The sequence below is a fragment of the Amblyraja radiata genome, chromosome 5 (genome assembly GCF_010909765.2).
Source record: "Amblyraja radiata isolate CabotCenter1 chromosome 5, sAmbRad1.1.pri, whole genome shotgun sequence".
NCBI lineage: Eukaryota > Metazoa > Chordata > Chondrichthyes > Rajiformes > Rajidae > Amblyraja > Amblyraja radiata.
The window spans coordinates 90,510,721-90,536,970 of record NC_045960.1 but is presented as its reverse complement, the minus strand read 5'-3'; the positions used below and the strand labels follow the sequence as shown (position 1 = coordinate 90,536,970).

At 45.5% G+C, this 26,250-nt stretch overlaps 1 protein-coding gene across 8 annotated transcripts; it reads left to right on the top strand.

Moving 5' to 3' along the window:
- Positions 1 to 7,062: 7,062 nt before the first annotated feature.
- Positions 7,063 to 15,556, top strand: eef1a1 (eukaryotic translation elongation factor 1 alpha 1). 8 transcript variants are annotated; one of them, XM_033021716.1, is made up of 8 exons: positions 7,063 to 7,208; positions 8,406 to 8,587; positions 11,589 to 11,768; positions 11,861 to 12,157; positions 12,820 to 12,970; positions 13,333 to 13,589; positions 13,772 to 14,006; positions 14,101 to 15,556. In XM_033021716.1, the coding sequence occupies exons 2-8, from the start codon at positions 8,444 to 8,446 to the stop codon at positions 14,223 to 14,225; spliced, it is 1,389 nt and encodes a 462-aa protein (XP_032877607.1). In that variant the 5' UTR covers positions 7,063 to 7,208; positions 8,406 to 8,443; the 3' UTR covers positions 14,226 to 15,556. The 8 variants fall into 8 exon arrangements, with proteins under 8 accessions (XP_032877607.1, XP_032877605.1, XP_032877606.1 ...); XM_033021714.1 differs by having other exon boundaries at positions 7,096 to 7,225; XM_033021715.1 differs by lacking the exon at positions 7,063 to 7,208 and adding an exon at positions 7,287 to 7,306.
- Positions 15,557 to 26,250: the final 10,694 nt, after the last annotated feature.

The following is a 26,250-nucleotide window of genomic DNA, read 5'->3' as shown; positions in this document are numbered from 1 at the left end:
AAAATAAAATACTGCTGCATAGCCAGGGCTGCCAACTCTCACGCATTGAGCGTGAGAATCACGCATTTGACGAAATTCTCACGCTTTCACGCTGATGACAGTTCTCACGTTCAAATTAAATTAAAAAAATATATATTTATATATATATATATATATATATACATACCGGGCCCGCGGTAGAAGTTGGCCGCGGGCCGGCAGTGGTGGCTTCTTCTTCTTTTAAAAAGTGTGCAATGGGCTTAAGCCAATTGCTCGTTCTTTACGGGGAACCCGCCGACAGAAAACTATTCTCATTGGTGAGTGTGGAGGAGTGTGACTATATATACCAACTTAAAGCCGCGGTCTCCGGTGAGGAAGAGCCGATCCTGGACTGACTCTGGTCCTGTCCACGGGGGGGAAATGGAGGAGGACTGGCCAAATTTTGTGCCTTCCACCATGCTGGATGTTTCTGTTACATTTTTATTGTGGCTGTGTGTTCTTTATTATTGTACTGCTGCTGACAACCCAAATTCCACCGACCCTGGTTGTGTGGCAAATACATTCTATCTATCTATCTATCTATCTATCTAAAATGGCAATGTAGGCAAAAATGCTGGAGAAACTCAGTGGGTGTGGCAAGTTCAAGTGAGTTTATTATCATGTGTCCCTGATAGGACAATGAAATTCTTGCTTTGCTTCAGCACAGAACATAGCAGGCATTGACTACAAAACAAATCAGTGTGTCCATATACCATTATATAAATATATACACACATGAATAAATAAACTGATGAAGTGCAAATAACAGATAATGGGTTATTAATGTTCAGAGTTTTGTCCGAGCCAGGTTTAATAGCCTGATGGCTGTGGGGAAGTAGCTATTCCTGAACCTGGTCGTTGCAGTCTTCAGGCTCCTGTACCTTTTACCTGAAGATAGCAGGGAGATGAGTGTGTGACCAGGATGGTGTGGGTCTTTGATGATACTGCCAGCCTTTTTGAGGCAGCGACTGTGATAAATCCCCTCGATGGAAGGAAGGTCAGAGCCGATGATGGACTGGGCAGTGTTTACTACTTTTTGTAGTCTTTTCCTCTCCAGGGCGCTCAAGCTGCCAAACCAACCCACGATGCAACCGGTCAGCATGCTCTCTACTGTGCACCTGTAGAAGTTAGAGAGAGTCCTCCTTGACAAACCGACTCTCCGTAATCTTCTCAGGAAGTAGAGGCGCTGATGTGCTTTCTTGATATTGCATCAGTGTTCTCGGACCAGGAAAGATCTTCAGAGATGTGCCTGCCCAGAAATTTGAAGCTCTTGACCCTTTCAACCATCGACCCATTGATATAAACGGGACCTCCCCCGGGCCACTGTCCCTCACCTCCCCCGGGCCCCCGGACCACTGTCCCTCACCTCCCCCGGGCCACTGACCCTCACCTCCCCCGGGCAACTGTCCCTCACCTCCCCCGGGCAACTGTCCCTCACCTCCCCCGGGCAACTGTCCCTCACCTCCCCCGGACCACTGTCCCTCACCTCCCCCGGGCAACTGTCCCTCACCTCCCCCGGACCACTGTCCCTCACCTCCCCCGGGCCACTGACCCTCACCTCCCCCGGGTCACTGTCCCTCACCTCCCCCGGGCCACTGTCCCTCACCTCCCCCGGGCCACTGTCCCTCACCTCCCCCGGACCCCAGCGGGACACAGAGCACCTGGGCCGTCACGCATTCCCACGGAGGGGGGGAGAGGGGGAAATGCTCCCCGGACATCGCCAAGTCTCCGCTCACTCTGGGTGTTGTCGCAGATTCACGGACACACACTCTCACACACAACCTAACACACACCCTTACACACCCACACTGGCATAAACAAGGTTTAAAGGGATATGGGTCGAATTTTATTGAACCATATACGGTTGAATATGTGGCATTATTTTCATCTTGTTTCTAAGGGTAAGGTTGATTGATTTATTTGTGTAGAACAGTGATGGAAGTCTGACTCCTCTTGCCTTGTTTCTATGTTTTTGTTTCTCTATATATGCATAGCAGCATGAATTATAATCTGATTTCCATACATGAATATACTAAGGTCATTCATGTGCTGCACCTGTTGATCAGAGCCTGGCTCTACTGTGGAATGTTATTAGGAATGTAATTTAGCCTAACCTTATACCTAATCCAATTTGAAGCATAAATGTTGCATTCAAGTGTAAGTTTAAAGACTCGCTACAGTATGCAGCAGATTGCACAATTTCAATCTGAAAAATGCAAAAGCTCCCTACCGTGGAAGGGGGGACACCCCCCATCCCCCCAAACCTTGACAAACCGACTCTCCGTAATCTTCTCAGGAAGTAGAGGCGCTGATGTGCTTTCTTGATATTGCATCAGTGTTCTCGGACCAAGAAAGATCTTCAGAGATGTGCCTGCCCAGAAATTTGAAGCTCTTGACCCTTTCAACCATCGACCCGTTGATATAAGCGGGACTGTGGGTCCCCATCCTACTCCTTCCAAAGTCTACAATCAGTTGCTTGGTTTTGCTGGTGTTGAGGGCCAGGTTATTGTACTGGCACCATATGGACAGTTGCTCAATCTCTCTTCTATACTCTGACTCATCCCCATCAGTGATACGTCCCACAACAGTGGTGTCGTCAGTGAACTTGATGGCATCTTTGTCTGAGTTTGACCCTTCTTCAGATTCAAGCACTTCTCTAGCATTTTTGTCTACCACTCTGTAGATGCTGCCTCACCCACATTCACATTCCCGAGCAGATGGTATGATAGATGTGACACAGCGGTGGTCCCAGCACTGACCCCCCTCCCGAGGCACAGCTCACACCTCCCATCCTCACCTACGGCGGCTCTGTGTCCGTCGGCCGCACCACATGGAGTTTTAACCCGGAGCCAGGAGCGGGCCGGGTGAGTAGGGGCATCGGTGCCGCCTCTGGAGCCACGGGGATGTATCTCGGGCTATAGCTCCGCTCCGATGCCCGACCCCCGGGCCACTGACCCTCACCTCTCCCGGGTCACTGTCCCTCACCTCCCCCGGGTCATTGTCCCTCACCTCCCCCGGACCACTGTCCCTCACCTCCCCCGGGCCCCCGGGTCACTGACCCTCACCTCCCCCGTGTCACTGTCCCTCACCTCCCCCGGGTCACTGACCCTCACCTCCCCCGTGTCACTGTCCATCACCTCCCCCGGGCCACTGTCCCTCACCTCCCCCGGGCCACTGTCCCTCACCTCCCCCGGGCCACTGTCCCTCACCTCCCCCGGGCCCCCGGGTCACTGACCCTCACCTCCTCCGGGTCATTGACCCTCACCTCCCCCGGGCAACTGTCCCTCGCCTCCCCCGGACCACTGTCCCTCACCTCCCCCGGGCCCCCGGGTCACTGACCCTCACCTCCCCCGGGCCCCCGGGTCACTGACCCTCACCTCCCCCGTGTCACTGACCCTCACCTCCCCCGGGTCACTGACCCTCACCTCCCCCGTGTCACTGACCCTCACCTCCCCCGTGCACTGACCCTCACCTCCCCCGGGTCACTGACCCTCACCTCCCCCGGGCCCCCGGGTCACTGACCCTCACCTCCCCCGGACGCCAGTGGGACACAGAGCACCTGGGCCGGCACGCATTCCCACGGAGGGGGGGAGAGGGGGAAATGCTCCCCGGACATCGCCAAGTCTCCGCTCACTCTGGGTGTTGTCGCAGATTCACGGACACACACTCTCACACACAACCTAACACACACCCTTACACACCCACACTGGCACAAACAAGGTTTAAAGGGATATGGGTCAAATTTTATTGAACCATATACGGTTGAATATGTGGCATTATTTTCATCTTGTTTCTAAGGGTAAGGTTGATTGATTTATTTGTGTAGAACAGTGATGGAAGTCTGACTCCTCTTGCCTTGTTTCTCTATATATGCATAGCAGCATGAATTATAATCTGATTTCCATACATGAATATACTAAGGTCATTCATGTGCTGCACCTGTTGATCAGAGCCTGGCTCTACTGTGGAATGTTATTAGGAATGTTATTTAGCCTAACCTTATACCTAATCCAATTTGAAGCATAAATGTTGCATTCAAGTGTAAGTTTAAAGACTCGCTACAGTATGCAGCAGATTGCACAATTTCAATCTGAAAAATGCAAAAGCTCCCTACCGTGGAAGGGGGGACACCCCCCATCCCCCCAAACCTTGACAAACCGACTCTCCGTAATCTTCTCAGGAAGTAGAGGCGCTGATGTGCTTTCTTGATATTGCATCAGTGTTCTCGGACCAAGAAAGATCTTCAGAGATGTGCCTGCCCAGAAATTTGAAGCTCTTGACCCTTTCAACCATCGACCCGTTGATATAAGCGGGACTGTGGGTCCCCATCCTACTCCTTCCAAAGTCTACAATCAGTTCCTTGGTTTTGCTGGTGTTGAGGGCCAGGTTATTGTACTGGCACCATATGGACAGTTGCTCAATCTCTCTTCTATACTCTGACTCATCCCCATCAGTGATACGTCCCACAACAGTGGTGTTGTCAGTGAACTTGATGGCATCTTTGTCTGAGTTTGACCCTTCTTCAGATTCAAGCACTTCTCTAGCATTTTTGTCTACCGCTCTGTAGATGCTGCCTCACCCACATTCACATTCCCGAGCAGATGGTATGATAGATGTGACACGGCAGTGGTCCCAGCACTGACCCCCCTCCCGGGGCACAGCTCACACCTCCCATCCTCACCTACGGCGGCTCTGTGTCCGTCGGCCGCACCACATGGAGTTTTAACCCGGAGCCAGGAGCGCGCCGGGTGAGTAAGGGCATCGGTGCCGCCTCTGGAGCCACGGGGATGTATCTCGGGCTATAGCTCCGCTCCGATGCCCAACCCCCGGGTCACTGTCCCTCACCTCCCCCGGGCCCCCGGGTCACTGACCCTCACCTCCCCCGGGCAACTGTCCCTCATCTCCCCCGGGCAACTGTCCCTCATCTCCCCCGGGCCACTGTCCCTCACCTCCCCCGGACCACTGTCCCTCACCTCCCCCGGGCAACTGTCCCTCACCTCTCCCGGGTCACTGACCCTCACCTCCCCCGGGCCACTGTCCCTCACCTCCCCCGGGCCCCCGGGTCACTGACCCTCACCTCCCCCGGGCAACTGACCCTCACCTCCCCCGGGTCACTGACCCTCACCTCCCCCGGACCACTGTCCCTCGCCTCCCCCGGGTCACTGTCCCTCACCTCCCCCGGGCCACTGTCCCTCACCTCCCCCGGGCCCCCGGGTCACTGACCCTCACCTCCCCCAGATGCCAGCGGGACACAGAGCACCTGGGCCGGCACGCATTCTCACGGAGGGGGGGAGAGGGGGAAATGCTCCCCGGACATCGCCAAGTCTCCGCTCACTCTGGGTGTTGTCGCAGATTCACGGACACACACTCTCACACACAACCTAACACACACCCTTACACACCCACACTGGCACAAACAAGGTTTAAAGGGATATGGGTCAAATTTTATTGAACCATATACGGTTGAATATGTGGCATTATTTTCATCTTGTTTCTAAGGGTAAGGTTGATTGATTTATTTGTGTAGAACAGTGATGGAAGTCTGACTCCTCTTGCCTTGTTTCTATGTTTTTGTTTCTCTATATATGCATAGCAGCATGAATTATAATCTGATTTCCATACATGAATATACTAAGGTCATTCATGTGCTGCACCTGTTGATCAGAGCCTGGCTCTACTGTGGAATGTTATTAGGAATGCAATTTAGCCTAACCTTATACCTAATCCAATTTGAAGCATAAATGTTGCATTCAAGTGTCAGTTTAAAGACTCGCTACAGTATGCAGCAGATTGCACAATTTCAATCTGAAAAATGCAAAAACTCCCTACCGTGGAAGGGGGGACACCCCCCATCTCCCCCGCACCCCCCAAACCTTGACAAACCGACTCTCCGTAATCTTCTCAGGAAGTAGAGGCGCTGATGTGCTTTCTTGATATTGCATCAGTGTTCTCGGACCAAGAAAGATCTTCAGAGATGTGCCTGCCCAGAAATTTGAAGCTCTTGACCCTTTCAACCATCGACCCGTTGATATAAACGGGACTGTGGGTCCCCATCCTACTCCTTCCAAAGTCTACAATCAGTTCCTTGGTTTTGCTGGTGTTGAGGGCCAGGTTATTGTACTGGCACCATATGGACAGTTGCTCAATCTCTCTTCGCGGGTCAGGCAGCATCCGAAGGGAAATGGACAATGTTTAGGGTTATGACTTCTTCAGACTGATTGGAGTAGGTTGTCAAAGCTGGAAGAGAGAGGCGAGGATGGGACAAAATCTAGCAAGAAATAGGTGGCTATAGACGAAGTTGGGATCTTTTTTGTCTAAAAAAAGCCGCAGTTTGGACTGTAAAATGGGAGTACAGGGTTACTGAAACTGGCGTGATACCTAATCAAGAGTTAAAACACAGACGTTCTACTTGGGAGTGTTGTTTTCTTACTTCCATGAAATCAGGAAAGGATTACACAAAGCTGTAAGTCTCAGTCAATTTATTATGAGCCTGCCGACTCTTTCCTAAAATGCTCCACGTTAGCCTTGCCATGTCAAGAGTCGTGGAGTATAGAAACAAGTCATTCAGCCCATTGCGTCCACACCAACAAACCCGCATGTCTTTGGGTCGTGGGAGGAACGAGGGTGGGACCCACACGGTCGCACGGCTGCCAGTTTTACAAACTCCATAGAGAACCTATCACTGGAGCCCTGAGTGGTACCACTTTGCAACCGTGGGTGGTTTCACGAGCATAAAGTTTGCATTCCAAAATCCCAGGAACAAATTTAAAAAATGCAACCTGGCTATTCAATACAAGATCGAGTGAGGGGTGCTGCACTGTCCAGAGTGCTGGGTTGCAGTTGCATTATTTTCTGCTCTCCAAAAGGTTTCCCAGTTAATAGGCACTGCTGAGCCTCCGTTATTAAACCACCTTGTCAGTTTATAATCTCCGCACTTTATTGGATTTGGCTATATACACACAAATGGTTGTAGTGCTCCCTACATTAGACGTGCGAGTGCGCTGCAAAGAGCGTCGGCAATGCGTGGAGGGTGCGAAAGGCGCCATGGCAACACAAGCTCACGGCTTCCTCCGGTTCGTTTTCCCGACGGCTCGCTCACCTTTCTCGCAACCCGCCGCCGAATTCCTGGAACAAAAAACTACGTGGGAAAAGGGAGAAGCAGCCTGCAAACAACAACAAAAAAAGCCACCGTGCGAGCTCGAGTGGAGTAGGCGGCCCGGGGGGGGGAAGGGGGGCGACGGCGGTTGTTTATTTCAAAGCGCGAGGCGGTTGTGGAGCGGCCGCGCGGGTAGGGGTTGACTGGCACCTGCCGATGCGGCGCGAGGGAGGGGATGTGTGTGTGTGTGTGTGTGGAGGGAGATAGGATCTTTGGAGATGACGGTGGGGTTGGGGTGATGACGGTACGGGGGAGTGTGGGGGGAGGGTATGACAGTGCGGGGGGGGGGGGGGGGGGGGGATTTAACGGTGAGATGGGGGGAGGGGCTAGAGCGTGGGAGAGGGGGGGGGGATAGAATTGACGTCAATCAGCTGACCCCCCCCCCTATTAAAGCCGTGGCGCAGTCGCTTTCCCTCCCCCGTGTGTGTCCCGAGCGCGCGTGTAGCGGGTAGGTCGGGTGATCACGGGCTCGGTCGCCCTAAGGGGGTGGGCAGGGTGGATCAACAGTCCCCTCCTCCCTCCCTCCCTCCCTCCATCCTTCCCTCCATTCATCAGGTCTGAGAAGAGGCGGTTGATGCTGCGGAGGGAGTCCGAGAGATAGCGAGGACGTGCGCGGTGATGGTGGTGGGAGGAAGGGATGGATGGAGGGAGGAGGGCGGGAAGGAAGGAAAGAAAGAAGCTCCACTCTATTGTGTTGCCGATCCCGACTGAGCTTCGAGGAAGATGTCGGCGGGAGAGTTACACTGGCCCCGGCACCCGACCGACTCTCCTCATCCCGCTGTGGGCGGCCGGCTTGCCTGCTCTATTGCACGGCACGGCGAGCACCGACAGGTGCCGTCTGCTTGCTCTTAGTCTGTGTCCTCCTCCCGCGACACCCCACCCACCCACCCTCGTTGAACGCCGGCGGCTACCCTTCACCTTGAAGTCAATGACTGCTTGTGGTTACGACCTTTCCCTTTTCCCCGGGGCATCGTCTGGTTCCCGGTTAATCAGAAAATGGCCGGTGTGCCGGAGCTGGGGGGAGCTCGTTCGGCTCCGAGTCAAAATGGAGGCGAGCAATGGCGTGTCGTACACTGTAGAGGACGATGCAATTGACACATCCCTGGTGGTGGTCGCGCAGTTGTTGTAGTTCATCCATGGGTCTGGGTGGTGGGTGGGATCTGCGTTAACATTTACCCATCTCCATTCATCCCCCCCATTTGGCTTCATTCTTCTCCCTCTCCTTTGTAAGATTGATCAGGTTCGTGGTAATATCGTTCACCAAACGCCATGGGCAAAGAAAAGATCCATATCAACATCGTCGTGATTGGACACGTAGATTCTGGCAAGTCGACCACGACTGGGCACCTGATCTACAAATGTGGTGGCATCGACAAGAGGACCATCGAGAAGTTTGAGAAGGAAGCTGCTGAGGTGAGAACAACGTGGAGACCAAATTTCTGTGCCTGTTAATCTATATCTGGAATGTTACTTTGCAAACCTTAAGTGCATACTTTTGTAGGCTAATTAATATTTTTTTTAAATCGTAATATTGACATCAAACCTTCCACTGGCCCCCCACCCCCTCATTCTTGTTTTTACTATGCGTGAAGTTTCTTGTGCACCCAGGCTTTTGTGCCGGGAAAATACGATATTAATGTTAAAATTTGAAGAATATATTGCAGATAGCAATATCTTCAGTTGAATTTGAGCCTGTCAATTTGCTTTCCTCCATTCCTATTGAACTAGGTGTTAATATATCCATTGTGTTCTGGACAGAAAGTTAATAACTTTGTAGTGTATAATGTTTTGTGGTTATCTTCAACATTGGTATTATTTGTTCAAATGCACTGAATTAAATATGAATTTTAAATCTATTATAATTGGATTATGTATTGCAGTTCAATTTGTGGCTGAAAATACTTATATGCTGAAAGGGTCAAAATCGTCATTAGTCTAGTGTGAGTGGTGAATTGAGTTGCTGGGATTTTTGTATCAGCATTTTACCATTGTTGACCTGTTCGTGCAATTGCCTTTGAAAAGAAATACTTGGATTTTTTTTTTTAATGCAGTAGTAGGTTGAACTTCCAACGGTAATAATTAGGTTGGGGTGTGTGATTGGCTATTGCCATTGGTGTGGATTTAAGGTAATTTAGTCTGCATTGTATCTGAGTAAACGTGGAATAAATTGGTTTCCTTAACAGTGCCATCAAATTGGTCTCTTTTAAAAAAAAAAAAACTTTCTCGGGGATACCAGTAGATACCATTGTGCTAGCTGGTGCTGAGTAAGTGACCTGCACATGCAGAGATTTTGAAAATAAGTAAAAACATATTGAATGCCAATTGTAATAGCATTATTTGTAAGGTCAGCACCCATTCTTATCACATATATGCTGAGGCTGTTCTTACCACAAATTGTTTGAGGTCCACTTTTTGATCTCAGTTTTGTTTGTTTTGAATGATCTTCAGTGTAAGTACTGCAAAGCCCCATGCAAACAATGCGAATGACACGCATGGTTTTATAAAGTGGTGACTTTATATTAAATTGAGTTCACACACACAGTAATACCAGAACTTAATAACACAAGTATAAGAAATGAGAGCAAGAGTACGTCATACAAACTGATTAAATTTGTGGCCATAACATTAGTTTCCTGTCCGATGCCCATAATATGCAATTCCCTTTTAGACCAGAAATCTATCAGAAATGTGTGTAGAGGCCTCCACGGTTGACATAGAGGATACAATTTAGATTTGCAGCCTTTTTTGGTTGTTTTGAAACCCAAAGTGTATTCCAAATTGGACAATGTCTCCAGTAATCTGGTATCTATTGGTTACAACTACCATTGTCAAATCATCTCCAGGTAGATATTGATTATTTACCAAGTCCCAAATTACATTAATTACATCCACAAATTGTAATTCCTTTTGTTTAAAAAAAAATCACCATAAATTATTAGACGAATAATTAAGTGTTCATTTAGCCGTTTATTCCAGCAAAGAATATATTTCATAACTGATGAGAGAGAGATAAGTATATGACCTCCCAACACCTAAAAATCTCATGGATAATTTATATATGACAGACTGCTGTTTATTGACCAGCTTGGTGTTCCACATAATCAACCCCTTTATCAGCCGACTCATTCAGTGCAGATCAGTAATATTTCCTTCTCACTGACTATCAACACAAGTGTGCCTCAGGGCTGCCTGCTTAGTCTCCTGCTCTACACTGTACACCTATGACTGTGGCTAAACACAGCTCCAATGGCACCTACAAATTCACTGATGGCACTGCACTTGGCTGAAATGCTGTTGGGATGAGTCGGTGCATCGGTGTGGGATAGAACATCTGAGTGAGTGATGCCATAGGAATAACCCTACGCTGTGCCAATAAAACCAAGGAACTAATTGTCGACTTCCAAAAGTGACATTGGGAGACCACGTGTGAGTTCTTATGTGGTGACGAGAATCAACAGCTAGTATATAGATACCATCACAAAGGTGGTGCAGCAGTGGTTCTTTTTTTCTTAAAGGTTTACAGAAACATATGTCTGCAAATACATTGAACATATACAGAAAGTATCCTGATGGGTTACAATATGGCCTATAATAGCAATTCAAACACAGGAGTGCACGAGGCTGAAGAGTGATACAGCCTTGTCAATTACAGGCAAATTCCACCCCACCAGAAGAAGGCGGCATTATCATCAAGGATCTCTTGTCATTCATGAGCTCCGCTATAAGATCTTTGATTCATGCCACGCCCTCTTGCTGCTAACCCTGTGCAGGAGGTACAGAAATTGTGCACCACCAGTTTAAGATCTTAAATTGACCTACACAACCCTAATCCTACGTTAGCCGAGGAACATTACAGACATCCTCTTGCACTGCCATGGACTTGTTTTATAATTGTTTTTGCAGTCTTTTTCTTTTCATTGTCTTGGATATATTTTTTATGCTGTATTTATCTAACTGCCTCTGCTACAAACAAGATGTCTATTGTTCCTCATTGTACTTGTGCATGTGACAGTAAATACTTAAAGAAATTATGTAAATATATGGAAGAAAGACAGTGCTGGAGCAACTCAGCGTGTCAGGTAGCTCACTGGAGAATATAGATAGGGGTCATTTCAGTTCGGGGTATGTGTAATCGCATTTACCTAATTTTAACAAGGAATTATGAATGCGAGGTGGGTGAGAGACAAATGTAAATAGTGTAGCACTGTGAGTTGCTTACTTTGTTTTAAAGGGAGGATAATGGGCCGTGGCCTCAGCATGTGAAATATTAGGAGAATTACATGGCTGTCTAATTGCAAACATGCAGTGTTGCTTCAAAACAAAATACCCAATTTTAATTTGGGATTATGTTGTCATGTAATTTCAGCCTTTCCTATAATATGGTTGTACTATTAATTGCATTTTACCCTTCTAGATGGGCAAAGGTTCTTTCAAGTATGCATGGGTGTTGGACAAGTTGAAGGCTGAACGTGAACGTGGTATTACTATTGATATTTCTCTATGGAAATTTGAAACCAGCAAGTATTACATTACCATAATTGATGCCCCAGGGCATCGCGATTTCATTAAGAACATGATTACAGGTACTTCACAGGTGGGTATGTGCGAAGTTGAGAGTTGCCATGTGACACTTTTTTTTTAAACCCTGACAATTAGTGAACAAGGACATTTTTTTTAAATTTGTAGGCTGACTGTGCTGTACTGATTGTTGCTGCTGGAGTAGGTGAGTTTGAGGCTGGCATATCCAAGAATGGCCAGACACGGGAGCATGCCCTGCTGGCTTACACTCTGGGTGTGAAGCAGCTGATTGTTGGAGTAAATAAGATGGATTCTACTGAGCCACCATACAACCAAAAGAGATATGAGGAAATCGTCAAGGAAGTCAGTACCTACATCAAGAAAATTGGTTACAATCCGGATACTGTGGCATTTGTACCAATCTCTGGCTGGCATGGTGACAACATGTTGGAGCCTAGTCCTAATGTAAGTAACTTCAAAGCCAACTGAATCTTTTGATGCAAACAAAAGGGCAAATTCACATCAGTTTAATGTGTTACTAATAATAACCTCCATTCAGCAATCTTGAACTAAAGAGAATATAAGCAATAGAAGCAAAAATGTACCTCTGCTCTCCCATTCAGTAAAACCATGGCTAGTCAATGACTTCATTGCCAATTTCCTGCATTAACCCAAATAGAAGAGCAACAATCTTATTAAATGGCGGAATGCGCTTGAGAGGACAGGTGGATACTCCCCCTAAATTGCAACTATATCGACTTGATTCCTTTGTCTATAAATCTATTGATCTACTCTGAATGTACTGAGTTACTGAGCCTCTGCTGCCTCTGGAGAATTCCAAGAATTTGGTGCACATTTCAAGAAACGACTGTCATGAATGGCTGATACATTGGAGTCAATCTGGTGAACCTTCGTTGCATTTTTATCGTTCTACGAGTATTGGGAATGGATCTGTGCATGAGACTTGGATAATACTCCTTTTCCTTTATATATTGTTTTTAACTTCTTGACATCATGACTGGAGGTGCAGACTTTTTTTTGTCTTGTCGACTCTTGGGGGGGAAAAATAGAGGATATTTCATGAACTGCATTTCAATCAATAAGGAAAAAAACTTTATATTACACAGATGACTTGGTTCAAAGGTTGGAAGATCAATCGTAAGGAGGGTAATGCTAATGGAGTTACTCTTTTGGAAGCACTGGATTCTATCCTGCCACCACAAAGACCAACAGAAAAACCTCTTCGTCTCCCACTTCAAGATGTCTACAAAATTGGTGGTAAGTATCAGTTTTCATCTTGGAACAGTGGCAAAGAAAGAAACTGGATTTTGCTTTCACAATAAATAGTGACATAACATCCATCCTTGGATAGCCAGAAAGCTAAGGGGGGAGGGGGGAGGGGGGGGGGGGGGGGAAGGGGGGGTCAGGCAAGGTGAGGGGTGATGGTGGAAAAAGTGATAGAGAATAGCAATTTTGTTTTGGACAAAACTGTCATGTCATCTAATTTGTCAACACTTCATATCTAGTTACTTAAGACATTTGGGTAGTGTTCATTTTTGGATGTAGTGCATTAAACCTTGGTCTCGCTGGCTGCTAGTGTGGTTTGAAAACTTGGAGTGTTAACCTTTTTTTCCCCGCAGGTATTGGTACTGTACCAGTGGGTCGAGTTGAAACGGGGGTCTTGAAACCTGGAATGGTAGTTACATTTGCACCTGTTAACGTCACAACAGAAGTAAAATCTGTTGAAATGCATCATGAAGCCCTCTCTGAAGCTCTACCTGGTGACAATGTTGGCTTCAATGTTAAAAATGTGTCTGTAAAAGATGTCCGTCGTGGCAATGTTGCTGGTGACAGCAAGAATGATCCACCAATGGAAGCTGCCAATTTCACTTCACAAGTCAGTTTTATATTAGTATTTCTATTTTTTGCTCCTGTTTATGTATTATTAGGATCCTTGGTTCTTATAAATTAACGTTGTGGCTTCAGTTTGTTTCCTATAAGATTGTAATAGTTTGGAATCCAAAGATTTAACCTGCATTCCTATGAGGAGTTCCAGTAATGTTATTCTGTTTAATACAGGTAATTATCTTGAACCACCCAGGGCAGATTGCCTCTGGCTATGCTCCTGTCTTGGATTGCCATACTGCTCACATTGCTTGCAAGTTTGCTGAGTTAAAGGAGAAGATTGACCGTAGGTCTGGGAAGAAACTAGAAGATAACCCTAAGTTCTTGAAGTCTGGGGATGCTGCCATTGTTGAAATGATTCCAGGCAAGCCCATGTGTGTTGAGAGCTTCTCTGAATACCCACCTCTGGGTAGGTTCAATCACTACATGGATGAATCGATTTTTCACTAGTCATGTGTGACAGTACAAAATTATATTTAGCAAATATTTTTCAAATATTGCAGGTCGTTTTGCAGTCCGTGACATGAGGCAAACTGTGGCTGTTGGAGTCATCAAGGCTGTTGAGAGGAAGGCTACTGGTGCTGGCAAAATCACCAAGTCTGCCCAGAAGGCTCAGAAAAGCAGATGAATTTTACATCTGTCAGCTGCTGCTCCAGTCTCTACATTTGGAGGCCCTGTTTTAGAATGGATGATCACAGTTTACCATTTAAGCTCTATAATTATAAAAGACTGGTTAATGATCAAAATGCATCGTAAATACTTCAGAAGGAAAGGATTGTGGACCATTTCATTACTCTGTTGTAGCAGTTTTTTAAGTTGGTTTTAAAAACTACTTTTAAATAGAAACCAATGCCTTGGCCAGCAATTTGGTCACAGAAATTAAAATAGTTAACAAAACAGAATCTCTTTCTCAGAATTTTCCAAGGATTTTTTTGCCACTTGCAATCTAAAACTACTGTTGGCTTTACTCTGAAGTAAAATAACAGGAGTAAGCTATTCAAGTCAGAATATATATAGACAGTTTGGCCATATACATTAGTTTGCCTTTGTTCCATTCCATACCACTTGACATCATTACAAAAAAATAGAGAAATTAAATTTGTAACCATGCATTCATCCTAAAACAAAAGGATTTTATTGTTAAATCTAATATTTCAGTTATCAAAGTGCATGAGATTAGTTTGCTGAAAAACAATAGATAAATGCTTGTTGCATTGTTTATGGGATAACCTTATCTTGGGTTTGTTTTTTTTACAAAATATAATGTGGACCTTGGTTGCTTTAAACTTACCAGTTTTTGATCAGCTGATTCCTTGGTTTTCATAATTGGATGGTCATGCAAAGAAAGTGGATAATACAAATTTTATTTATAGGGAAAAGACAAAGTACTGGAGTTGAGCACTATACCTGCCCCCTATGTTATTTAATTTTTTTTAAATCACCTGTGACCAATCTAATCCTGAATCTCAGTACAGTTTGTTTCATCTTTCCTTCACAATAACATGAACCTTGACTGTTTGCAAATTAAACTTGGTTATTTGGTAATATGTGGACAAGTAACAAAGTACCCACCTATTCTAAAATATCTACATGCTTTCTAGAATGTATCACCAAGTAAAGAAATCTACCAAAAATCTGGTCTGTGTATACCCCTTCTCCCTCAACATGATTGGCTGTTGTCATCCTCAGGGCAATTAGGTTGAATAGGGAATATAAGCTTGACCCATCGTGTGAACACTTGTTTAGTTTAGCTGAAACTGTGCTTTTATAGTTGTTGATATTTGTTATTGCAGTGTCAGTATGATGATCTGTGATTGACCGTTAGAACCCGTCTCCCTTTCTCTGCTGCCTGTCATGCACATTGTGTTGTGCCTGTTTGTGCAAAAGTTGCAAAGTAATTTAAGGTTCAGTGTTTAAATCTTTGTTTACCATTAAAAATCAAAAAGATATTCAACACAATCATCACTGCTGCTTGCTCTCATAGTACCTTTTGTAATATTGCATAAATATTGTATCAAGATAACAAGTCTGGGATTATGCAGCTGAAAACATAGCTTGAAAGTGCTTTTTTCCCAATTTATATCCTTAATAATTATGGCTTATGAGGCTCCTGTTATTCTTACTATGATTGCAGCTCCCCATGGTCCCCTGAATCCTGCTTTTTTTGTTTGTTTTTTTTTTGTTTTTGTTTTTTTGTTTGTCTTCCAGGATCTAGATCAACCATGACTGAATAAAGAGCAGCATGTAATTTGAGTTGCATTCTAGTTAGGACACTACCTATTTGTTTCTAATCTCAAACCACTGGTTGTGTTACCATTGACAGTCTTGTTTTTACTATTGCCCACAAGAGGAACTGAATGTAAGTTTGGAGCAAAGGTCATTGTGTTGTACTGGTATCCTTTTAATGCAGTTACTGGAGGTGTAAGCATGATGCTACACCTTCCCCATCCCTCCTGATCATAAATATCACCTGCTCCCATGGTTTTCCAACTATTGACTATAATCCAGACTTACCCACTTTTCACTTCTTGCTACTGTTTCTAGTGAATTTACAGTATAAGATTTTGGGCATAGGACTAGCCTCTTGTACTCAAAAGTCCTGTGTTCTGTTGGGGGCCTGCAACCTCCAGTAAAATTGAATGGCATTTTTCTTCAATACTTTGGGCCAATTGCTCAAACATGGGACAGTGTGACTGAAAATGGGATCCTGCAGATTCAGTCCATGCTATATTAAGTATTCAGAAAACTAGTGGAAAGAAAACATGACCATATTGCCAGTCTACCTATTGACAACTGCATCTGCCTGGAATGTAGTGAGTTTGGGTCACTTTACTCCAGGGACAAAAAAGATGGATATAGTTAAATTCCACAAACAAGTTGGGGAAAATCAAGTTAGTCAATTCAGTCTGAAGAAGGGTCTCGACCCGAAACATCGCCAATTCCATCTCTCCATTGATGCACCCTCACCCGCTGAGTTGCTCCAACATTTTTTTGTCTAGTCAATTGTAAGGTAGCTTTTATATTATACCTTCAAAGCCCTTTTGTAAAATTGAAGCTAGTGGACATAAAGGAAGTAGTTGGATGGCTATGCTTGGTGCAAAAGGTAATCTGAGCTTCAGTTACCACCAATTACTCCAAGCCTCTCTGTTGGTTAACCTATTCCATCAGAGTCAGAAGAGGGTATGTTTGATGATACAGTTTGGTTTGCTTTGACATTCATAATTAAACAGTATTTGGTTGTATGTAGCAGAATGTTTTCAACATTCAGTCTTAGACTGGGACATGATGAACAACATTTGTGCTGCATGAGTGCTGGGGATGAAAAGTCTCCAAGAACTGATGAGCCAGTTCGCCTTGGTATTGTATTAAATATTATGGAGTCAATAATTACCAGAAACTCCAGACTTGCAGCTCTGTATTGGTTTTGACACCCTGTGCTAATTGGAGATGCTAATTGCCAAACTTCCTGTGCATTTCACTTCATGCTAGGGTTATTTAGCCAGAAAATGCAGCCTACCAGAGGACTGGGAGAAATTCAGAGTCCAGCAGAGGAGGACAAAGGGCTTAATTAGGAAAGGGAAAATAGATTATGTAAGAAAACTGGCAGGGAACATAAACTGACTGCAAAAGTTTTTAAAGATATGTGAAGAGAAAAAGCTTAGTTAAAACAAATGTTGGTCCCTTGCAGTCAGAAACAGGTGAATTGATCATGGGGAACAAGGACATGGCAGACCAAATGAATAACTGCTTTGGTTCTGTCTTCACTAAGGAAGACATAAATAATCTGCCAGAAATAGCAGGGGACCGGGGGTCAAATGAGATGGAGGAACTGAGTGAAATCCAGGTTAGTCGGGAAGTGGTGTTGGGTAAATTGAATGGATTAAAGGCCGATAAATCCCTAGGGCCAGATAGGCTGCATCCCAGAGTACTTAAGGAAGTAGCCCCAGAAATAGTGGCTGCATTAGTGATAATTTTTCAAAACTCTTTAGATTCTGTAGTAGTTCCTGAGGATTGGAGGATAGCTAATGTAACCCCACTTTTTAAAAATGGAGGGAGAGAGAAAACGGAATTACAGACCAGTTAGTCTAACATCGGTAGTGGGGAAACTGCTAGTCAGTTATTAAAGATGGGATAGCAGCACATTTGGAAAGTGGTGAAATCATTGGACAAAGTCAGCATGGATTTATGAATGGTAAATCATGTCTGACGAATCTTATAGAATTTTTCGAGGATGTAACTAGTAGAGTGGATAAGGGAGAACCAGTGGATGTGTTATATCTGGACTTTCAGAAGGCTTTCGACAAGGTCCCACATAAGAGATTAGTAATCAAACTTAAAGCACACGGTATTGGGGGTTCAGTATTGATGTGGATAGAGAACTGGCTGGCAGATAGGAAGCAAAGAGTAGGAGTAAACGGGTCCTTTTCACAATGGCAGGCAGTGACTAGTGGGGTACCGCAAGGCTCGGTGTTGGGACCCCAGCTATTTACAATATATATTAATGATTTGGACGAGAGAATTGAATGCAACATCTCCAAGTTTGTGGATGACACGAAGCTGGGGGGCAGTGTTAGCTGTGAGGAGGATGCTAGGAGACTGCATGGTGACTTGGATAAGTTGGGTGAGTGGGCCAATGCATGGCAGATGCAGTATAATGTGGATAAATGTGAGGTTATCCACTTTGGTGGCAAAAACAGGAAGGTAGACTATTTTGTGAAAGGTGGCCGATTAGGAAAAGGGGAGATGCAACGAAACCTGGGTTTCATAGTACACCAGTCATTGAAAGTAGGCATGCAGGTGCAGCAGGCAGTGAAGAAAGCGAATGGTATGTTAGCATTCATAGCAAAAGGATTTGAGTATAGGAGCAGGGAGGTTCTACTGCAGTTGTACCGGGTCTTGGTGAGCCCACACCTGGAGTATTGCGTACAGTTTTGGTCTCCTAATCTGAGGAAAGACATTTTTGCCATAGAGGGAGTACAGAGAAGGTTCACCAGACTGATTCCTGAGAAGTCTGGACTTTCATATGAAGAAAGACTGGATAGACTCGGCTTGTACTCGCTAGAATTTAGAAGATTGAGGGGGGATCTTATAGAAACGCACAAAATTCTTAAGGGGTTGGACAGGCTAGATGCAGGAAGATTGTTCCCGATGTTGGGGAAGTCCAGAACAAGGGGTCACAGTTTAAGGATAAGGGGGAAGTCTTTCAGGACCGAGATGAGAAGAGCATTTTTCACACGGAGAGTGGTGAATCTCTGGAATTCTCTGCCACAAGGTAGTTGAGGCCCGTTCATTGGCTATATTTAAGAGGGAGTTAGATGTGGCTAAGGGGATCAGGGGGTATGGAGAGAAGGCAGGTACGGGATACTGAGTTGGATGATCAGCCATGATCATATTGAATGGCAGTGCAGGCTCGAAGGGCTGAATGGCCTACTCCTGCACCTATTTTCTATGTTTCTATTTTGTAGGCTATGTTGATATTGTAGACCATGCCAGTGTGTCAGTTTCAAAGAATCTGCTTTCTGCATCTGTCTCTTTAAAAAGTCCATTAGCAAGATAAAGGTCTTTACTATTCAAGTCCTTGATGGAAACCTAGAGGACATCTTGCATGTTTTTTGAAACCTCTTACCTTGCAATACATTTTGTACTAGCGAGGTGTACCTGTAAATCAGATCTTAGTTTACTGGCCCCCTTTTTCCACCCATTGCCCTAAATCCATCCTCATATTCTCTGAGAAACAGACGAGTCAATAAAAATACTGGACTTGCTGTCTGAGAATAAAGTTCAAAATTACTGAGTACAGCCAGACTACAACCCATGTTACGCTCAAACAATTCTTTGAATATACAGTATTTGAGTTTAAAGCTTTAGACATTTTTATATTACTAGAAATAGAAACAAATAGAATGTGATAACCTAAAATTCTTTGAAACTTCATTGCCCTTTATATTGGGGAAACAATCTCATACGTCTATAATGCACTGATATCTTTCCTCATTCTGAGGAAGCATTCATTCATTACACTTCCATCTTTACCAACAATCTTGTAATACCTTATGCAACTGCAAGCATCGCAATACCTACCTATTAACTCTCCCCTCCCATTACCCAAGGAACCGAATGCTCCTTCCAGCTTTCAGGATTAGCTCTGTTGATTTAGTATACTGCATTCAGTGCTTGTGATTTCCACACTAACTTCTGGCCTTGCTCTCTTTGACTGTTCCCATGAATCCCAATGTAATTTCAAGAAAAAGTACGTGCAACTCAGTCATTTATTCCTGCCTCCAGTCATTAGATGCAATAAAAAATAAAGTCTTCACCAGCTTAACTCTGGTATTCACTTTCCTTTAGTCTGCTATTTATTTTCACAATACATCCTTTGTCTTTTCAATCTTCCAGCTCAAACATGTTTATTTTCTAATTTATCTTGGTTTTGATGAAGCTGCCAGGCCTGCTGAGTATTACCAACATTTTTTGCTGAAATTTCAAGGCCAGTATATCTGGAACACATTGGCATATTTGTTTAAGAATTGAGAGATAAAAGGATTAGAATTCTCCAGATGAGCAAAGTACTGTGCATCGTAGCAAGACCACAATTTTATTTCAAGTCATTTGTAATCAATTGCTTCCTATACCCACTTGTTAACTTTCTGCATTTTAGAATCAGCACCCCAAGATATTACTATACACCAACATTGAAAGTTTTCTGATTTTTTAAAATCTTACACCAGTGTATAAATCTGTATTTCCCGAATTATGTTCTACATACCACCTTGCCTATTTAATTAGTTGGCCTATTTCTCTTTGACGACTGCATCTCCTCTTGGTTCGCTTTCCCAGTTGGTTTTGCGCCATCAAAGAATTTGAATAGATCCTTTTTACCTATGTCGTAACGTGGTTTGTGGTGAGCACGACAGATTCCTTGTTGCACATTACCAATAACAGTCTGTCAATCGGAAGATGATCCTTTTATTACCATTCTGTTATATAATCACTCTCATTCTGTTAGCTGTTATGTTATATTCAGAAAGCCTTTCATAAGGTTCCGCACGGGAGACTGGTGACTAAAATTGGAGCACATGGTATTAGTGGTAGGGTGTTGACATGGATGGAAAACTGGTTGGCAGACCAGAAGCAAAGAGTAGGAGTGTATGGGTCCTTTTCAGAATGGCAGGCAGTGGTGAGTGGAATGCCGCAAGGTTCGGTGTTGGGGCCGCATCTGTTTAACATATATATTAATGATTTGGAAGAGGGAATTAGGAGCAACACTAGCAAGTTTGCGGATGACACAAAGCTGGGTGGCAGTGTGAACTGTGAAGAGGATGTTAGGAGGTTGCAGGGTGACCTGGACAGGTTGAGTGAGTGGGCAGATGCGTGGCAGATGCAGTATCATATAGATAAATGTGAGGTTATCCACTTTGGCAGCAAAAACAAGGGGGCAGATTATTATCTCAATGTGGTTAGGTTAGGTTAGTGGGAGGTACAGTGAGACCTGGGTGTCCTTGTACACCGGTCACTGAAATTTGGCGTGCAGGTACAGCAGGCAGTGAAGAAAGCTTATGGAATGTTGGCCTTCATAACAAGAGGATTTCAGTATAGGAGTAAAGAGGTTCTTCTGCAGTTATATAGGGCTCTGGTGAGACCACATCTGGAGTATTGTGTACAGTTTTGGTCTCTTAATTTGAGGAAGGACATCCTTGTGATTGAGGCAGTGCAGCGTAGGTTCACGAGATTGATCCCTGGGATGGCGGGACTGTCATATGAGGAAAGATTGAAAAGACTAGGCTTGTATTCACTGGAGTTTAGAAGGATGAGGGAGATCTTATAGAAACTTATAAAAGGACTGGACAAGCTAGATGCAGGAAATATTTTCCCAATGTTGGGCGAGTCCAGAACCAGGGGCCACAGTCTTAGAATAAAAGGGAGGTCATTTAAGACCGAGGTGAGAAAAAACGATTTCACCCAGAGAGTTGTGAATTTATGGAATTCCCTGCCACAGAGGGCAGTGGAGGCCAAGTCACTGGATGGATTTAAGAGAGAGTTAGATAGAGCTCTAGGGGCTAGTGAAGTCAAGGGATATGGGGAGAAGGCAGGCACGAGTTATTGATAGGGGACGATCAGCCATGATCACAATGAATGGCGGTGCTGGCTCGAAGGGCCGAATGGCCTCCTGCATCTATTTTCTAGGTTTCTATGTAACAATATTTTGTACAGAACAGTAATATATTCTTTAAAAATATAAGAATATGCATTTTTAGAATGAAAGCTGAGAGGAGATGGATGTGGGACAAGGTCTGAAAGTGTCGGCGCTGTTGAACAGCAGCGGCTCGCCTGCAGTCCGTCTGTTTTTACTTTTTTGGTTGTTTTTTTGTCTTGTTTGAGTTAAATTTTGGTTTATTAGGTTGTGTTATATGTGTGGGGGGGGGGGTGAAACATGTTTTCCTGTCTCTTCCTTCGGGGGAATGCGACTCTTTCTGTCGTATCCCCCCCCTTCTCTGCCTCCGTCTGCGCTGAGGCCTAATGGCGGAGCTGGCGGCCTCCAATTGCGACCGATCTCGAGGCTCCGGAAGCAGAGCCAGCCAAGACTTACCAGCTGGCCGAATTCGGAGCTGTGGCGGCATTCCGGCGGCATGACTCGGGGCTGAGGCGGTGCTCCGGTGGCAGCGGCACGACTCGGGGCTGAGGCGGTGCTCCGGTGGCGGCAGCGGCACGACTCGAGGCTGAGGTGGCGTTCCGGTGGCGTTCCAGCGACGGCGACCTGAATCCGGGGCTCGGCCGCGGGCCAGTGGACGACATCGTCGGGAGCTTGCAGGTCACAGGTTGGTGACCTGTTTTTACGGAGCTCCAACGCCCGGTGGGGTAACATAGCCATCGCCCGGTGGGGTAACAACATCGGAGGCCTAGATCGCCTCAGCGCAGAGGGAGAATAAGGAGGGAAGAGACAGTGACTTTAAGACTTTAGCCTTCATCACTGTGAGGAGGTGCCTGGCGAACTTACTGTGGTGGATGTTAATTTGTGTTTATTGTGTGCTTTGTTATTTATTATTATATGTATGACTGCAGGCAAGGAAATTTTGTTCAGACCGAAAGGTCTGAATGACAAATAAAGGAATCTAATCTAACCTCTAGTCTGACAAGTATTTGGTGGATACAGGCGAGAGGTTTTATTGGTAGATGGGTGGACATAGGCCAGAGATGAAGAGAAGATGAGGAGAGAAGAGTAAATTATGAGGCCGGTGGAAGACGGGGAGGAGAAAGTAATGTGATCTGACTGGAGCACAGGGAAGGGGATAGAATGGGAGTGGTGGGATGGGATGTTACCAACATTTCAATGTTTATACCATTGGGTTGAAGCTACGCAAGCAGAATACGAGGTGCTGTTCCTTCGGTTTGTATGTGACCTCACTCTGGCAATAGAGGAGGCCCAGGATGGTATGGGAATAGAAAGAGAGGAAAAGATAGTTTTAACAACTGGGAACTGCAGCCAGCCTATGCTGGCCGTGTGCATGTGTTTGGGATAACGGTAGCCCAGTGTATGCTTAGTCTTGCCGATGTAAAGGAGACTATATCAGTAACTCCGAATGCAGTAGATGAGGTTGAAGAAAGTGCATGTGATCCTCTGTCGCACCTATAAGGGCAGCTCGGGTTCCTGGATGAATGTGAGGGAAGAGGTGTTGCATCTGTAGTTGCTGGGGAAAGTACCTGGGATGGGGATGGTTTGGCTGGAAACGGATGAGTGAACTAAGGAGTTGCAGAGGAGTTGGTCTCCCTGGAAAGTGTAAAGGGATGTAGATGTGAAGAATGGTGATGCAATCATGTTGAAGGTAGCGGCAATATCGGAAAATTATGTGTTGGATGTGGGACACTGGTGGGGTGAAAGGGAAGAACTCTATCCTTGTTCCATCTCGGGGGAAGGGAGTGGGGGCAGAACTGGGAGACAAAGAGGATTCCATCAACATCAGAAGGGGGAATCATGTTTTACTAAAAGACTACATCTCAGTGGCCAAGAGTGGAAAGCCTCATCTAGGAGCAAATTGCGGGGTTCGGTGAGCCGCGGGACTGTTGTGCCATCGCCCGGTGGGGAATCGCCTCAGCGCAGAGGGAGAAGAGGAGGGAAGAGACAGTAACCCTAAGATTTTTGCCTCCACCACAGTGAGGAGGTGCTTGGAGGATACACTGTGGTGGATGTTAATTTGTGTTTATTGTTGTTTATTATTGTATGATTGTATGTATGACTGCAGGCACGAAATTTCGTTCAGACCGTAAGGTCTGAATGACAATAAAGGTATTCAATTCAAAAAAAAAAAAAAAAAAAAATGCGGTGGAGATGGATAATTGGGGACGGCGTATTTGCAAGAGGCAGGGTGGCAGGGTGGGAGGAGGCATAGACCAGATAACTCTGGGAGTCATTTGGTAGATGTCAGTTGCTGGTCTGTTCCTTATAATGGAGACAGAGGTCGAGAAAACAGTCAGATATACCTGGAGATTCATAGGGCGACATCAGCATAATGATAGTTGCTGCCCTACAGCTCCAGAGACCCGGGTTGGATCCTGACTATGGTTGCTACCTATACGGAGATTGCCCTTTCTCCCATACTCCAGAGGAACAGGTTTGTAATTGGCTTCTGTAAGTGGTAAAATTGTCCCTGGTGTGTGTAGGTTAGTTTACGGTGTCATCGCTGGCCGGCGAGGACTGGTGGGCCGATCGATCTGTGTCCACGCTGTGTCACTGAAGTCAAAAGATAGTCCAAGTGAATTTGAGGAAGGTTTGGAACTAGTGGTAAAGTGGATGAAATCAATGAGTGCACGAGGTAGCCCCGAACGGGCTTGTCTATGTAGCAAAGAAAGAGATGGGGAATGGTGACAGTGTGGCGGTTCGTGGGGAGTGGGCCACTCCCTAGTTCACGCACCCGCTACAACAGTGTGTTTTTAGAAGAAGGTCTGTTCAACGTAACCAACAGAAAGGTAGGCATGTCTAGGGCCTATGGATTTAAGGTGAATGGCTAGGAACGTGTGGCATGAGGGAATAAATTTGGATTACCTGGATTAAGCTTGCAAAGAGGTTCACTAGACCAATGTCATCCTTTTTCACTGCAATGATTATATGATTCACCTATTCCTTCCCTGTAATTGTTTATGCTGCGATAACAGGGACAGGATCAGATTCACCACCAGATGGAGTGCCAGGATTAAGAGACTTAATACAAGTTGCTATTTTTTTTTATCCTTCATTGTGTTGACTGTAATGTTAATTCTCCAGTGCAGAGCAAGGGCAATCTTTCCTTATTTCAGGGCTCTTGATCATATGAATTGAACAGTTACAAGTGGCTGGTTTCATAACTAAGTCCAGAGTTTCTGCAGTGAGATGCCAAGTATAAGTCGGGTACAAAGCACAAAGTGCTGGAGGAACTCCGTGCGTCAGGCAGTATCTGGAAGGCAGCGTTTTGGGATAGGATCCTACTTCAGACTGATTGTAAGGAGAGTCGGGAAAGGGGAGGGCTAGTACAAAGCCTGGCAAGTGAAATTCATGAGGGGGTTGATTGATAGATGACTTTCCTGTCCCCCCCCCCCTCTTCCCACCCCCTTCCACCTATAATCCTATTGTCCACCATCAAATGACAAAGACCTCCACCTGTATTCACCTATTAATTGCTAGGCCTTGTTCTGCACTTTTCTCTGCTTTCTCCACCCACACCCCACTACATTTAGTTTGAAAAAGGGTCCTGATCTGAAAAGTGGCCTGTTCATTTCTTCCAGCAATGCTGCTTGACTCGCTGAGTTACGGCAGCACTTTGTGCCTTGTTTTGTCTCCTTCTTAGTTCTGACAAAGGGTATTTGACCTGAAGCATTACCTCTATTTTCCTTCCCACAGATGCTGCCCGACCTGTTGAGTATTTCCAGCATTTTCTGTTTTATTATATACGAGATGAGTAGAGGCGGGGTCAAGTCGAGTACCCAAGGTGAGGTATAGATTCAATCAAGATGCTGCTTGCAACAACATCACACACACGTGAACGTAGACAACTCGTAAACACCCCTGTCCCACTTTCCCGAGTTACTCACGAATTCTCCCGAGTTTTCCCCTTGATTAAAAATCGTGGAATGTCCGTAGGAGTCCGTAGATATTTCGTAGAGGCTTGTAATGCCAGCCGTAGGTACTCGGGGCATCAGGTAAAGGGCCTGTCCCACTGTACGAGGTAATTCAAGAGTTCTCCCGAGTTTCCCCGATTCCAACTTGGAGAATTAAGGTAATAGCTGTTCGTAGGTACTCGGGGCTCTCGTGGACATTTTTCAACACGTTTAAAAAAACTTCACGAGCTCACCACGTTTCCCGAGTACCTGCCGTTTGAATTAAGAGACGTCCCGAGCTCCGATGTACCCGCTACGTACATTCTACGTACTTAAGGGGCTGTCCCACTGTACGAGCTAATTCAAGAGCTCTCTCGAGATTGAAAAAAATCAAACTTGTGGTAAGCACGTAGAATATACATGGCGGGTACGTCGGAGCTCGGGATGTCTCTTAGCGGCTCGTAACGCTAACGGCAGAGACTGGGGAAACGCGGTAAGCTCCTGAAGACTCGTGAAGATTTTTCAACATGTTGAAAAATGCCCACGAAAGCCCCGAGTACCTACGAGTGGCTATTACCGTAATTCTT